This window comes from Apteryx mantelli, chromosome 4 (genome assembly GCF_036417845.1).
Source record: "Apteryx mantelli isolate bAptMan1 chromosome 4, bAptMan1.hap1, whole genome shotgun sequence".
Lineage (NCBI taxonomy): Eukaryota > Metazoa > Chordata > Aves > Apterygiformes > Apterygidae > Apteryx > Apteryx mantelli.
Genome location: NC_089981.1, coordinates 32,957,463 through 32,973,967, shown reverse-complemented (window position 1 = coordinate 32,973,967; position 16,505 = coordinate 32,957,463). Strand labels below are relative to the sequence as shown.

The window sequence follows — 16,505 nt, the reverse complement described above, 5'->3', positions numbered from 1 at the left end:
CAAGATAGGCCAGTATTCTCCATAAGACGTCTATTATTTAGATAGGAATAAATACTGACTTCCCATATACTCTAAGTTATTAAAGAAGAAAATGTTGGAGTAGCTGATGAATAGAATCGAGCATATGTTAAAGCCAGCTGTATAGAGAGGGGAATACCTGTATTCCTTGCATTCTCAAATATTGTGTCATCCATTAAAGGATTATAACTTGCTTTTCTGAACTCTTAAGGACATTGATAACCTAGTGCTAAGTATTCCTAGAGAGAATGAGAAAGGCCAGTTTGATCATTCTGGAATGTTACCTGGCAAATGGAATGTCCAGTTACCTCAAACCCATAAATAAGTGATTTTTTTTTTGCGCATATAAGAGAAATAAAAACATTTCCACTGGACTGTACAGTGACTTTTTCCATTTTTCTGTTATTCAGAAAAAACTCTTTAGTGATGAGCAAAGTCCACGAATAAAACAGGGAAGTAGGATAGAGCATAGGAATTGTATATGACCTCCAGACCCCATTCATAATGTTGAGATTCTAGAATCAATAAAAATGAAAGCAATAGCTCTGAAGTTGGCAGGAAAGTGGGGCGATCCCTCTAAATATGCATTCAGCCCCCTACTTAGAAGGTCCATTAGCTGCTTTAAAAATGACAATGCAAAATAAGCAGCTAACTTGTTAATGGAACAGCCCAGTAATTGTCTCAAATTGTCAGTCAAATGAGCAACTGCAAAAGGCAACAATATTTTATGACTACTGTTTAAACATGAAGAGACAGATATTTTTGACACATCAAAATAACCCTATAAATGCATATAGGAAAAAAATAGGGACCTATGACATTCACCTTTAATATAGCAGTTACACACATCATGCCATTTAAGATAAAACAAGGAATCACAGTATTTATATATTTATTGAATTTTAGAAAAAAAAACTTAAAATAACTAGCCCCATTTATGTTTACAGGTGTGATCTCTTGAAAAAAAAAATCATCTATCAGATCTCAAGTGCTTATAAAAATATTATGAATCCTTTAATTCCTATTCTCAAGTGAGAAAGTCTTGGTTTTGAGAATGCACAGAATGCTCTTACAAATCTCAACTGAGACTAAATATTAGTTGATCTTAATTGCCACAGTGAAGACTAAGAAGGAATATTTACATCATCATAATTTAAAACTCAAACATCAAACTAAGAATTCAAGACTCCTTATACAGTCAACAGAGCTTTCAAAGAGTGAGTCAGAGCCTCCTATTAGTTATCTGTCTTGTAACACCAAATTCATCTAAAATAGTTGTGTCCACAAGAAATTACCTCTGAGGACGACACTGAAGCTTTGACGAATATAAGAAGTTTGTCTTGCGGTTAGAAAATTAGAAAATATGAATACCATCCCAATGTCTGATATAAACAGGACCCAAATCAGAGCAGGCTCTCAAGATGACAATTAGTATCATTGCAAACATAAATTAATTGTTGGCCTGCACACAAAACACAGATCTGTACTCAATTCATACCTTAACAACAAAAAAACAAGCCATACTTTTCTTAAGCTCAGACATTTCTGTAGGGTCTTCAAAGAAAAGTTTCACAGACAGAATTCAGTTTTAGCTGGAGTTTCAAGGCACGCCCAACTTTAAACTTATCTGATAGAGGAAATAATAGTTCATAGGTATTATCAGAAAAAAAGCATTTTTAGAATACATCTGCTATTTAATAGTCCAGAAACAGAGATCCTAAAGGTGTTATGAAAATCATCATCAATAAGGATGCATACACATTAAACTAGGAATACATTACTACATTATTACTACACTAATACTACACCTCTATTCTTTATTTTTTTCCTCTAAGCTGTGAATATTATCTTCAACTTATTTTTCTTGAGCTTCAGGAAATTTGCTTTTATTTACAAAGTACTTTTAATCAGCTTAGAAAAGAAAATGAACTTTACCTTCTCACTCTAACAAAAAGTAGTATTGATATTGTACGAATAGCAACTAATTCAGCTGTCTCACTATTTCTGCTGATGACCCAACATATAAATAAGAAAGGTTACAGAAGAGCATGCTATATTAATAGTCTCTTGCCTGTAGAATTGCTTAAATTGATCTTGGCCAAAAGTTTCAAACATGCTAGGATAAAAACACTAACCTTTTGCCATTAAGCTGTGTTTTGTCATGTTTAAATGTTTTTAATAAAGCCAACATGTAAAAAAGGAACTGGAAAGCTGTGGAGATTCATAATGGACTAGTGGGACTGTTTTCCAAGCTGAGAAGTATATTTTCTTGGTTTTAGTGCACACTCAGATCAACGAATTTTAATAGCCACGAAAAACACTCTAGACTAACACAAATGCAGCAACCCAGACTCCTGAAATCAGTGACTTCTCCCCATCACTACAGCTTTATCCAGTACTACAAAACAGGTACTTTAGTCTCCAGTGAATTTCTAGCTAGTTTCTGATGGAGAGCATAGCTCATCTTTAACCTTAATTGTGCAGTCAAAATGCAAAATATATTTATACTGCAGCAGAAGATAAACTGCTTATATATAGCAAAGTAAAAGTAAAGGCTTATGTGAACTGAATCTAGTTGCAATTTAGCATAGAATCATTTACTTAGAAACAAAAGCATATGTGCACACAAAAAGTTAATTCTGAAACTGAGATCATAGTTCAAAACCTTGACCTTAGAGGCTGAGCAAGGAATGGAATAGTTGTACAGTTATATGGATAAATAATATACAGTAATTATTAAGAGTCCCATCAACAGTTGAACCTGAACTCTGCATGGGACACCCGACTGAAGCAGATATGACCTTAATCTTTCATGTACTGTGGGCCAATTTGATTGCTAGTATAATTTAGACTCTAATCTGTTCTAAACCCTTTCAATACTCTCAAAGAGCAACTGGGAAATGTTGTCATTCCACACTCTCCAACATGAATACTTACCATCCCTAAAACATATTCTACAATGGACAGCACAGCAAGAAAGGGCTAAGGATATGCTCTTTTTTGGCCCTTCTGCTCTAATAAAATTGGGAACAAGCTCCGGCTGTGAGGATCTGAAATTTTTTTAAGTATTTTCCAGCAACAAGAAGTATAACTTACATGGAAATTAATTTTAAGAAGAAAAAAAAAAGAAAAAAAAAAAGAGGTACAAAATCTTTTATTCAGAACTAAATACTTGGAAACAACCACAAGCATATTCTGGTTTTACCTCCAGAATTGGCTGATAAGAAATGGCAACCGTGATTTACTTTTGGCGGAAAACTAGAAAAGGGAAACCATAGAGTGTGTTTCAAGGTTCATGCTGACAGTTAGGGAGCTGAGGGAGCAATGGAAGTGAGGTCAAAAGTTCTGAAAAGCGTACAGATGTCTTTAACAGCCCTACACTTAAAAATACATAGCAAATAGTAGCAGCTTGTCTAATCAAGAAAAATCTGACCTGATATTCTTCTTTCAGTGCATTTAATTCACCTTCCATTCTAACATTCGTTTGGGTTATTCGCTGAAGCAACCCCTGCACACATTGTAGAGAGCTGAGAATTTCCTTATTAATAAAAACAAATCAAAATATATTGAATAATGTTTTGTTTCTGAAGTTTAAACATTAGATAATTTATATCTTTTAGATTAACTCATTTATTTTTTCTTCTGTGAAAGGTTTACAAAATAATGTATATACAAATTTATTCCCTGTTACAACCAACATCAACATCAGGAAAGGACTTGGAGGAAGAAATCAGGGCTACTCCAAGCTTTTCTGGCCTTTTTCCTGGGAGAAGATAATGCACTCTATTCTTCCTCAATTAATTTTCTTATAATTAAAATGAGCAATGCATTGATACTTTATCCAGATGCATTATTTTTAAAACGTGCCAAATCCAGCTCCACTGTGAGTTCAGTTAGTCTGGCAAAATTTTATGGTACCATATTACAGTTCCGGAAAATATAAAAAATCCCAGAGAAATTATATGAGATTTCACTAATGGATCACCCTTATGTGACATTATTCTATATCTCCTGAATTAACTCTTAATAGACTAGAACTAACACACATTAGTACTGCATCTTATTGTGCTATGATTCATGTACATCAGATTTTGCTGTCCCAGTCTGAACTTTTTGTGGTACCTTCATCAATGATGTTATAGTAGTAAACCATTTAGAACTAATACAACTCATCTCACACAATTATCTTATTCTGGATAAATTTAGGGGCAAATTTTCAGCATCTTCTTCTTCCTCCATGATGCCAGAAAGACTCCTTTGATCACTATTACATGGGGTTCGTTGTTTGGCCATTAACAAATAAACATTCACTACTGTGAGGAATTAATAATCCCAATCCCAGTTTAAACTCCATGTAATGTGAAAATGATACTATATGAACTTTGCATTGAGTTCCACTAACAAAAACTACAATCTTGACCTGCAATCATCCCATTTTCTTTCAGTCTTCAGACTTGAATTAGAAACCAAGAATGATGACAAGTAACGTGGTTTTGTTCTGTTATTTCTGTGACACAAGAAAAGTGAACCACTGCAATTATTTCTTCAGTATTTTCAACTTAGGTCTCCAGAGCAAAAGACTAGCATGTTAATCCATCACACTAGATTATTTTCAAATTGTCCAAGCTGGTCCAATACAGAGCTCAAATATCAAAATTTCACCCATCCTGCAGGCTAAGATCATCTTTTTAGAAAGACTCACTGTAAGAAATGGATCATGCCTGACAGAAAATCTTCCAGATAGATGGAACTGACATGACTAAACAACTATGGAGTATATTATTATTTCTAGGAGAATAAGATCTAAAATGAGAACCATCCAAAAATGAGTTGATTAATGTGTTTCACAGATGGTATAGATTTAAAAACTCAAAGATGTTGCCATTAATAAAGTTTGTTGTAGTTAGCTAAAAATGTGGATGGAATGGAGACAATGAAAGCCATTTTATATTAAGCAATATCAAAGACCTTTCCAAAGATTCTAAAACGGAGGGGATGATCTAGCCAAGCCAGTCTCTACTCCCTAGAGACCAGACCAGCAGTTACTGAAGAAGGATCTGCACAGGAACATAATGAAGTTTGAGACAGAAGATAGCCTTAAATGTGCTCAGTTGCTTCAAAATGTATTGAGAGAGAAACATATTATTAAAACAAATTACCTTCATATACTTAAAGACCTTTCAAATTTATCTATTTTTGGTTCTATCGCATATGCGGATACGAACACCTAATTAAAACGAAATTATTTTTGGTATACTTTCACACAGAAAGAAACAATGTTTGTCTATCATGTTTTTCATTGAAGTTTCAAGTTATTTTTTAGTTCAGTTTTACAGCTAGAAAACTGAAGCACAGAGATGTGAAATGACTTGCCCAGTGTCATCTGGCAGGTCAGTAGCACAGTCAGTTATGTCCTTTGTGTCCAGTACGGTGTTCAATTAATTAGACAAGATTGCTTCCCTGCACACACTTCATTGTAAATAGGCTATCATTTAGATAATATATTCAGCCTCAGTCCAACAGCCACTGAAGCCAAAAACTTCACTTAATCCAGATAGCAGATTTTTAGATCTCTGTCATACAAAAATCCAAATCTTCTAAGCCCAGTTCTTGGAGAAAACATGAAGTTAACGTCTATATTAGTCCCCTCCTCAGATTTGTACCAAAACAGATAAGTATTAAAAACAATTTATATAAAACAAAACAGAGAAACATGGGCAATACCAGTCCTTCTCTTAGATAATACATATATTATAACACATGAACTGGGCAACAAGCATCTCCACAGGAATGCTCTTAACACATTCAGAACTGTGGGAGTAATGAGGATAGACTGACCATGCACCTCTCATTTTTTTCTAATGTTTAATGGCAAATATTTTTCAAAAGCAAATCCAAAACACAAACAGACTTTTAAGGACTGGAACAGTGTTGCTGCAATAGTCTTTAATGACTGCTCAGTTGGTACGCAAGCAAGCTGCTGCTCTTGTCCCTCCCTCAGCACAAAGATAACAACACTTCTCTGACACGTTTGATTTAATGACCTGCAGAATGAAAATTCTGCAACTTCCTTGCCATATAATTGATATGATTCCAATTTTACCTGTTTTAAATACCAGTAAACTGTTGGGTACCAGAATGCAGAACAGCAGGCATATTATGCAAACCTTATTGCTTATCTGTATTGAACAGATATGTGAACAATTATTTTCATGGGTATACCAAGGTTCTCTCATCTGAATTCAAAGATAAGAGTTAAGACTTGGAATGAAGTGTCAAAAATGTAGTTTGCTCTGCTAATTTACTTTTTCAAAACTGAGGAGTAAGATCCCATCTGTGGTGTTATTAAATTATTTCTGAAAAGTAAACAAATGAACTTAATTTTAATAGCTTAGTATGATCATTTAAGAATCTTAAATGTAGTATATAGAAAATACATTCTTAAGCAATTTTAAATACCAAAGTTGTATTAACAGCTCACCAGCTTTTCTTCTTTAATGCGAGTGTTTTCTTCTTGAACTTTTTTACTAACTTCTGTCTCCTTAAAAAAAATAAGGAACATGAAATACTACCAAAGACATTTAAAATTACTCTATATTTTCTTTAGTAATATTGTATTAGCGTGAGATTGTGTATCATCACCTACAGACTGTTTAAAGAATTTAAAGCATTTTTGGAAATGTTTTCTTATCAGTATTATTTTACTATAAAATTATACTCATGTTCATAATATATTTGCTTTCCTAGAAAAGGTAGATAGTTTTGAAAATAATTTTATAATATAGTATATGCAGTTAGCAAAAAGTAAGCACTAACCTGTACACACCACAGATCATTGTCATGATGTTTTCTAAATGAGCAACAGAAAATATTAACCAAAAATTTAATTTCTTTAAATACCAAAATACCATTCTGATTTTTTGTTGCAGTTCTTGAAACTCTTTTTCCTTTGCTGCAAGATTGATGTTTTCTTCTCCCACCCTGTACTGAGATGTGACCTTGGACCTTATCAAGTCTGTAGTTACTTTCTTCAGTTCCTTAACACAGGAAACACGTATAAATAGTTCATCCAGTATAGGCATTGCAATTCAAAACAAAGACAAATCTTTTAAACTATCTTGAGTCATGCCCTACTTTTAAATAATGTATGGAAACACCAGAATAAATTAAACTGAGGAACCAAAATTTGTAAAAATGATTAGCTATACTTTAAACTGTCAAATGTGGTTAAAAGTTTATTTTCAGCAGTAAAATGTTATTGTGCTAATTTTACTCTAATTGTTTGAAGTATTTCTGAATAAAATCATTACAAAGTCATTTTTTACAAATAAGAATCTGTATTTAGATATTTTCTCTTCCTAGAAACCTATTAGAAGTGGAGGTTGAGTTACACAGTAACTGATATTGGTAAAAACTCCTACACTGAGATATACAATAGAAATAAAGTACCTATAGGAGTTGTTGTGTATGTTCATGGGAATCAGGAGGAGAAAGGAAGAACAGTGAATATCTGGCAAAAACAGGAACTGGCTATAAATTTGGAGGATCTTTGCTTTCCCTGAAACATTAATTACTTAATCTCAGGAGAATGCTAAATTAATTTTATACTAGAGGCTTGTACAACATGATTTTTCATTTAAAATATGCCTTTGATTTTATAGTCTTTATAATCTCTTAAATATCCTGGAGGTTTTTTTGGTATCTGTTTTCTAACCAGTTTATTCCAAGATCCCAGTGCAGCGAATAAACAGCAAATGCTTTGATCTCATTAAATTACAACTTATAGTTCCTGGAGTCATAAATATTGTGCCCTTTTCTCCCCCACCCCTCCTATTCTGGTACAAGGTAGTCTGTTTAATATCGCTCTCTCCTTGAGCGTTCTGACGTTTACTCAGACAAATAGCAGAGGTTATGAATGCTGTTCACAGATAGCATCAAGAATTCTTCATGATACCATAGTGGTGAACCAAGCATTCAGAATGGTAATAGTTTTATCTAACAACTAAGTTTGGTCTGTTTAACTTTTCTTCACAAAACTGGAATTCCATCTTATCACAGACCAATGGTTTAACTGTTCTGGACAAAATCATATAGCAGTACAAAAGAAAAGGGAAGATTATGCTGTAGCTGAAATTCACAAATACAAAGTTATATGGAAAACACAAATATAAATACTACTTCTAAATAAATCATTTTTGCTAACAACACGATTTCTCAAATATTTTAGCCGTAAATAAATCTAAAATGATCAAGTAGGGACTACGTATAATCTCTGAGTCAATTAGACAACTCAAAGAGAATAATGCTTTAGAACTGTAATATTCAGTTACCTCGTTAGGCTTTTTCCATCTTTGCAATAAAAAAACCCACATACTAACTGTACTATTTTTACTAGACACACTATTTTTACTAGACGCCTTTATAATGAGTGAAATAAGGAGAGTTCTTAAGTGGAAGAAGGTGCAAGCAGTTTGACTTTGTAGAAGTGAAAAGGTGCATGGTGCCAGTCTTTTACTGAGAACTAGATTTATGGTATGTAGAAGACAGTTAATAAGCTTGGTATGCTATACGAGCAGGTGCAAAAGCCTGCTACGGATCTGATATTACACATTTTCCAAAACTCAGAGTTTAGTGCCATGAACAGAAAAATCTTATTACTTATTTTGTATCATGCCCATGAGGTCAAGAGTGTCACAAAGAAACAGTCCTGCTCCTTAAGTATACTTTTCCTTTTGCCAGCTGATCTAAGCTAAAACTTACTTCCTTTCTAGTCAAATTTAGTTTCGATCAATACAAAATTCTCATTCCGCTCTCCCCCTGGGTCACACAAATACATGTGCCAGTACGAAGTGGCAGTTCAGGGCTGGAAACAGCTGCCAAAGCAGGCAGATGTATCTGCTTCCCAAGGCAGTGCTGGTGCCCTACACAAACTTGAAGTGTATCCAAAATTACAACCAGACCTTTTTTTTTTTTTTTTTTTTTTTTTTTTAGGTGCAGATTGGTGCAAAACTCTGGTAAACTTTCAGACCTCAATCAGCATAGCTGTTCTTTAAAGGTTTGTTTCATTGAGCTGCTTTTCTTGGCCAGAGTTCAAATCAAGCATTTCATAGTGCATGAAAAAAATCCTACCACATCTAATATGTAAATACTCAAATCCTAAAATAAACGTTATTGAAAATGAAATTATGCCAGAGAGTCTGTTAAGCCAGGCTATCATAACTAGACTTGTAAGTAGGCCATGTCAAGAACAAACCACATCCTCTTTATATAATATTTCTTTCCACAAATCCCAAAAGACTAATCCTGCAAAGAATGGACCCCTGTTTAACCCAGGTTCTACTGTTGTGCACACTGAACACCTCCATCACATATTTGTAATTTCATTAAGTTTGGAGATTAGTTTACTTTTATCCATAAATGTTAAATTGCATTCACTAACTTCACATGCCCACTAAGAACAAAGGTGTGAAATCACCCTGGTCTGAGTCAAAGTAATGGCTGTGATAAGAGCTTGACAGCCAAACTAAGATTTTAGTACCAAGGATATTCATTCCTACTCCAACTGTGAGACTAACACACACACAGAGAAAAGCAGTTTGCACCCACAAGTTGCTAGATCTGGTAGAGATCAGTCTGGTCTCCAAGGCAGATATAAACAGCTTTGTAAGTTACCCCAACTTGTGCTGCAGATATGAGGACTATTTTGAGCTTTGTAACAAGTGAAAATAGTCTGATAATCCCACTTCCAAACTCTTTTAAATATCAAAGTTTTCTGATTGCTTTGCATCTGTTGTAGGTTCCCTCAGCTCTACAACAGATACATTTCCTAACATGGGGGGGAAAAAAAAAGAAAAAAAAAAAAGACTGTTTTGAGATCACTTTTGCAACAGATAGGCTAAGTGCAAGACAACCATAAGGAAATTAAATTAGCTCAGGGCATTTCTTACTGGATGCAAGCAGTTCCTTTCTCTTTACTTACAAACTGACACTAAAGACTGGTCTGCAGCCCTAGCAAACAGAAGTTGTCTTGAGGTAAGAAGCTCCATTACGGCTCTACATCAGGAGTGCACTATCCCACTACATAACTTACCAGAAATGCTTTACAAACAAGCTGTTGAAATAGGGAATGTTGAAAAAAATGGGCTGTCATTCTTACTGCATTGCTTATCTTTAACTCTATTTTCACAAAAATTCTACATTTTGAGGAAAAATGTATGTCATTCTATTATATACAATTTTATTTATAACACAATGTTTACAAATAAACAAAACCTAACACTTTTTTGCAGAATAAGGCATTACTACAGTAAAGTTCTGCAGCACTACATGAATGCTAATAGGCTAACGAATTAAATCCCAGTTCAGTTTTCCACACACATTCAGAAAGAGACAGTCAAATACTAAACATCCAGTAAGAAATTCACACGGCCAGGATAAAGGCATTTCCTGGTGAACTGAGGAAGCCAGGTTAAGTTTCAGCTGGCCCCTTCTTCTGCTTATCTAACAGTACTTTATTTAAAATTTATCACCCATGACCTTACAAATCAATACTACAGCTGAAAAAATGGATCAAGCAATATGTTTGATTACTGGAATACACAAATCACTATCAGTTTATCTTGCACATATTTATTACTCACAAATTTAATTATGAAAAATTTTCTTAAACTATTTTCTTTATATACCTCACAAATTACTCACCCTCAGAGAATTCTAAGTAATTAGTTGTTCTTGGTTTCTTTAACCAAAAACATCAAATTTACTATGATGCTTAAACATTTCTAAAACTCCTGAATTTTTATATTTAAAATGTATCACAATAAAGATATGCTGCATTTTAGATGACTGTCCCTCTTAGTCATATGCAAATTACAATTCCTTTTAAAAATACTTTTACAATCTAAATCGATCAAATGTGGGGAAGACAAAGTTGTCCTCAGACCTTCAGAGTTATAATGACAATGTCATTCTAACAACTATACTTTTCTACAGAGGAAAGTTATCAACACTGACAGCTTAAAAATAAGCTTTCAATTTTTTTCTGCTGCTCTCCAACCCACCAAATATTTCAGATAAATATATTAAATATATATTTATTTTACCCATCATTTGAAATATGCATGCAATAAATATTTCTAAATTCTATAAAACCTAACAATGATTCATAAAATCATTTAACAATTTTCCCTGTGTTCTTCTTTACTGCTGTTGTGTTTCTTGGTCTATTTTTATGATGGTAGTTCTGCAATCTTTGAGATCAAACAGTCACTTCAGAACTCAATTTTTTTTGACATAGAGAGTTTGCCATGTTATATTCTAATATGCAACTAAACAAATCTAGACTGAATTTGTAATTAATCTTTTCTGTGATAAAAATATCTTCATGTAATAAGTATCAACATTAAGAAAAGCGCTTGAAAAAGAAAGAACAAAACAAGTGAACAACAGTCTTAAACTGTCTGTATTTGCAGATAAAATTCAATTTCAAATCAGGCTTCTAGAGGCACTGTACTCCAAAAAAACTTAACAATGAAAAGTTGTATACTCCTAACAAAGAACAAAAACCAACGCTAAATGCAATACTAAATTTTAAAGTACTGCTGTATCTTCAAATCTCACTTTTCATAAAAACAGAGCTCATGGCAGTTAGACACTACTACACCACCACTACATATGTTCAAGAGAGAGTGCAGCTCAAAAAGGTACCTGGCAAATACTACTAGATGAGGAGCAGAAAAAAGCTCACTGGCCAGACAACTTCATTTTTGATAGTAGCCCTATTGCCTACTCTCTCAGTTGCCCTGTCACAAAACTCTCCTGCTTCTGATGGAGATCCTGTTACACCTCTCATCGTCAAGCTATCAGCTTGCTTCTATGGCATAGGTAACCATCTTCCTCGTCTTCACATTCTATCTCTCTTGACTACACTGAAAAAAAAAAACCACTTCCACCTTTCTATATTAGACAGGAGAGGCAATGACAACACAGCACAGGGAGAAGACAGGCTGCCAATAATTAACAAGAAAAAAATAGGAAGCTGTAGAGGTAAATAAGAATTCCTAGGTTACAGAAACTCTTCGGAGCTACCCAGTGTTTGATGGGCATTCATCTGAAATATCTGCACATAAAAAGGGAGCATAAGACTAATTTAGCCATTCATTATATTAGGAAGAACAGTTCTATTGCATGTACACTACTTCTATTAATACTACAGTAGCTTGTAGAAGTCCCAAAGAAGCCCATCTACACGTTTAGAAATGCATATTATACTTACTTCCTTCAGTTTAATTATTTCAGTCTCTTGCCTTTTATTCACTGATGTTAGTTTCTTATTGAGTTGTATTGCTTCTTGTACTTTAAATAAAAGTTTAAAAAGTCAACATATACTTTCACATTTGAATGTGCATTTGATTTACAACTGCAATGTATTTGTATAATGCATAATATAATTTAACATCTTTGTGAAAATGTAACTAAGATTGAAAATATGGCTTAACTACTTTTTCTGTGTTTTGTGATACCATATGCGAGTACTACATCAGATAGTAACAGATGGTTTATACCATCTTGTAATTTTTAATTTTCTGATGTTTTTAATTATTTCCAAAGGAACACAGAACATCAGAGACCTACCATAATGAACCACAGAACATTCAAATAATTGAGTTAACAGATGTACAGAGTTATATTCATATAGGACATGAAAGACAGCAAACAGCAGAGGATAATGAGGAGAAAGAGCTAAGAATAAACTCTTGTCCCTTCTGAAATGAAAGGGAATCTTCTCATTGACTTTATACAGGCCAAGACTTCACTCTGAAATTGTGTAAAGTTTTACAGTGAAAACCTGAAGATACCCACCAGATCCTATACTTTTCAGTCAGCTTATCCAGTCTCAGTATTTTGATCCTCTGAACTCAGCCTTTTTTAATTTCTGCCTCCTCTTTATGAACTCCTAATCTTTTTATTTTCTCAAAAAGCTCCTTGGCACAACACTGAACACAAGAACTCCAGACCCTCCCATCCTTTCTCTTCCCCCCCAAAAAAAAGTTCCCCAAAATCTCTTTCCTCTTCTGTTAAAGAAGATAAACTCCAAGAGAAGTGGTGGGCAACAGCCTTAGAACACAATAAACAAGCTTGCAGTTTCACACGAGAGTATGTGCTTAAAAAATGGAATACTTCAAGATTGTAATAAATACCTTCTGAAACAACTAAGAAAAGGATCAGGCATTAAATTGGTACAAGTCTCTCCTATCTTTCAACTTCAACAAGTGTCATGAATTCACTCTCTAGCTTTAAAATACTAGTAGTGGGACCCCGTACAGGCAATAAGTTTGGGATCTTACTGTAAATTGTAGTATTTTCCCTACGCAACACTAATATGTCAATTTTCACTTTCTTATTTCCCTACATACTGTTTTAATATAACAGACAAAGAACAACAGTTTATGACTATAAAAAATGTGTGTAAAAAAAATGGCTGTTACCCTTCCTACATGACTTTTCCACTGACTGCAGTTTCTTGTTCAGAATTTAAAAGTGATCTATATGCCTACTATAACTCCTATGTACTGCCATGCAAACCGAACTCCTACAGCAGTAAAACATGCACTAGAGTTGAACTGGTAAACTGATTGGCTTCTTGTTGAACAAAAGCAGTTCATAACTTAATCTTTTCCAGACGTTCATTTGCAATTACTGACAAATATAAGTAGAAACATGCTAAAAGGTAGTTCAAATAGTGTAAATACTAAGACTAAATGTTATTTTTCTATGAAATTCCAAAGAGAATTTTCCATATCAGACACACATTGGACAGAGCTTTTCCATAATAGGTAAAAAGAAAGCACAGCAATGTTTTCTCTTCATTTTTTCCTAATACTGAACTTTAATATATTTTTTAAAAATTGGAATACGAGAAGTAACTCAAAGTACTGAAATATCACAAATTTCCATAGAACAGTTTACCAGTTTATTAAAGCTAGAAAGGCTAGCTGGTTTCAGGCAGAAAAAGCTTCTAAACTTCAGTATTTGAAAAGATTTTTTTGAGCTACACAACTTCTTCTCCCTTTCTTTAAAAATAATAATGTCTATATAGACATAATCTATAAGCATGCAAAACAATAGTCACACAGAAGCCCATGTTTCACACATACGCTGGTATGCTTGTGTAAAAATGTATTAATTATGTAAAACAAGGATTTCGCTCTCAAATTATTGGGTGCAAAACCACATTTTAAATGAAATTTCATTATATGAGGTACCAGCTTTATTACTTTACAGATGAAAACACAAATATATATATGTATATAAAGTGAAGATGAAGGTATGTAGAGTAATATTTCTGTATGTTAGTAGATTTCCAAATAATTTTTTTTATGTTTTAACACATGAATGGGGATCAGGTACAGATTTATAATGCCTGAATATCTAATTTAGTCAGAAGTTAGGTAACTGGTAACTGAATAAAGTTATTCATATAGCCTTATTTATTTACTGAGCTGGTTTTGAGATGTTCTATTTCTGTACAACAAATTAAATATTATTTCATTAATGATTTCTGTCCATTTTTCTTAGCATCAAAGCTGGTTTAAATAGCATCCATCTTCTTCTATATTTGCTAATACCTTTCTTTCACCCCCTCATTTGAGCTATTATAACTTTTTATGTGGATGTATGATGAATGATACCAGGAAACTGATTCAAAGTAAGCAGAACACTTTTTTTCAGGGGATGGGTGTCTGCTGATGGATTGTTTTGAACGCAAATGGGTTCCTCAGTATAATTCACCATATGGTCACATAAATAGCTGTATTAGTGTAACAGCAATGAGCAGGAGAAGTACTCAGACTGTGCTGCTTAACATGGCACTGCCACAGAAAGAAATACTGCAAAAACTAACTACTCAGATACAGAAATTGTCAGTTGATACATTTCATGGGTGGCACACGGCAGCTACTATTTTTGAACTCTGTCAGGTGTCTTCAACTCAGTGTTGAAGCAAAATACAGCAAAAACAAGTGCAGGAGGACATTGAAGACATACATACCGCTGTGCTCTAATTTTCCATGAATTCCTTTCACAATTCCAAACTGATACACAATAGTAGCATAACACTTCTCAACTTCATTTAGTTTCTTATGATGCTCCCCTTTTGCTGTTAAGTGCATCTGTAGTTTTTGATCCTGTTTGAAACAGAAATGAAGCACCTGCTTATTGATACAAACTAGCATGCATGTACAAATGAGCTCTCCAAATGCTTATTATCATAATAGCATAAAAATGCAAAATCATTCCCAGAATATCTCTATTTCATATCTGATGATCAGTTCCCATTTCCAGATGGCACCTCATTCCAAAAATTTTTCATCTATTGGTTAGATAATCAAACAAGTACTTCCACATATTCTCATATGCTGTCCCTTATGCTTTCCTGTAAATGTATTCATAACTACACTAACTTTCTTCAAATCCTGACTTTTTCTTTGCTATGTGGCCTACATGGAACATATTTAGTCTGCCACGGTATAGTGAATATAGCCTAGCTTACTAACACCGCCTCAATGTCTGCCTGTGGCACATATTTGTCTTCTTGCACTACCATTCAGTGCAGCATTGCATACTCTCACTCCTTTGATATAGGATGTCCATGCAGCTTAACAGTCCCCACCCTCCATCAGCTATTCATATTGGAACTGTACCTGCCCATGTCTTTGGCTGCAGATTCAGTAATAGTGGCTTCGGCAGCAATACGTTTGCAACTTACTGCCCTGGCTGCTCATTTGACCCTACTGCAGCATTGAACCAAACTAACCCTGCTCTCAGTTGCAGCCATACAATAAAGTATGCAGCCCCTTTTAAAATTTTAGACAGTTTAAATCACAGCCCCCACAATCAGTGGTCCCAACACCTTCAGAGAGGATCACAGGGCAGAAACGAGTAAGTGGCTGGAGACAGGATAAGGTAAGAGCACCTTAAACTTTTGCAACAGTGCCAGTGCATGCATCATTAAAAATTTACTCCCTCCTGTTAAATAAAAAAAAAGCTATCTATGATGTGAAGAGCGTCCAGTCTGTTTTTGTAAACCCACTGGGACAAGTACTGCCTTCCTATTATGGTCTTAAACACTTCCCTGAATAATAGAGTTTCCACAAGGAAAGCTTTCTAGGCTATATGGCAATACAAATAAAAACTCAAACAAAAACACTGTTTTCAATTCACTGTTGTTCAAAACATAGGGCCATAGAGATGATTCAGGGATTGGAGCACCTGTCATATGAGGAGACGCTGAGAGAGCTGGGATTGCTTAGCCTGGAGAAGAGAAGGCCCAGAGGGATCTTATCAAAGTGTATAAATATCTGATGGTGGGGGAGTAAAGAAGACTGGGCCAGACTCCACTCAGTGGTATCCAGTGATAGGAGGAGAGGGAAAGGGCACAAACTGTAACACAGGAAATCGCATTTGAACATAAGAATTTTTTTTTTTTT

The 16,505-nt window shown here is 34.3% G+C and overlaps 1 protein-coding gene across 3 annotated transcripts in view; it reads right to left on the bottom strand.

The window, feature by feature from the left end:
* Window positions 1-16,505, bottom strand: part of CCDC73 (coiled-coil domain containing 73) — a 73,761-nt gene that overhangs the window by 16,707 nt on the left and 40,549 nt on the right. For all 3 annotated transcript variants that reach the window (XM_067296193.1, XM_013957822.2, XM_013957821.2), the window contains 4 exons: window positions 15,068-15,203; window positions 12,293-12,372; window positions 6,927-7,055; window positions 6,500-6,559 (listed from right to left, as the gene is read on the bottom strand). In XM_067296193.1, the coding sequence (XP_067152294.1) occupies window positions 6,500-6,559; window positions 6,927-7,055; window positions 12,293-12,372; window positions 15,068-15,203 (405 nt within the window). The remainder of the gene's footprint in view (window positions 1-6,499; window positions 6,560-6,926; window positions 7,056-12,292; window positions 12,373-15,067; window positions 15,204-16,505) is intronic.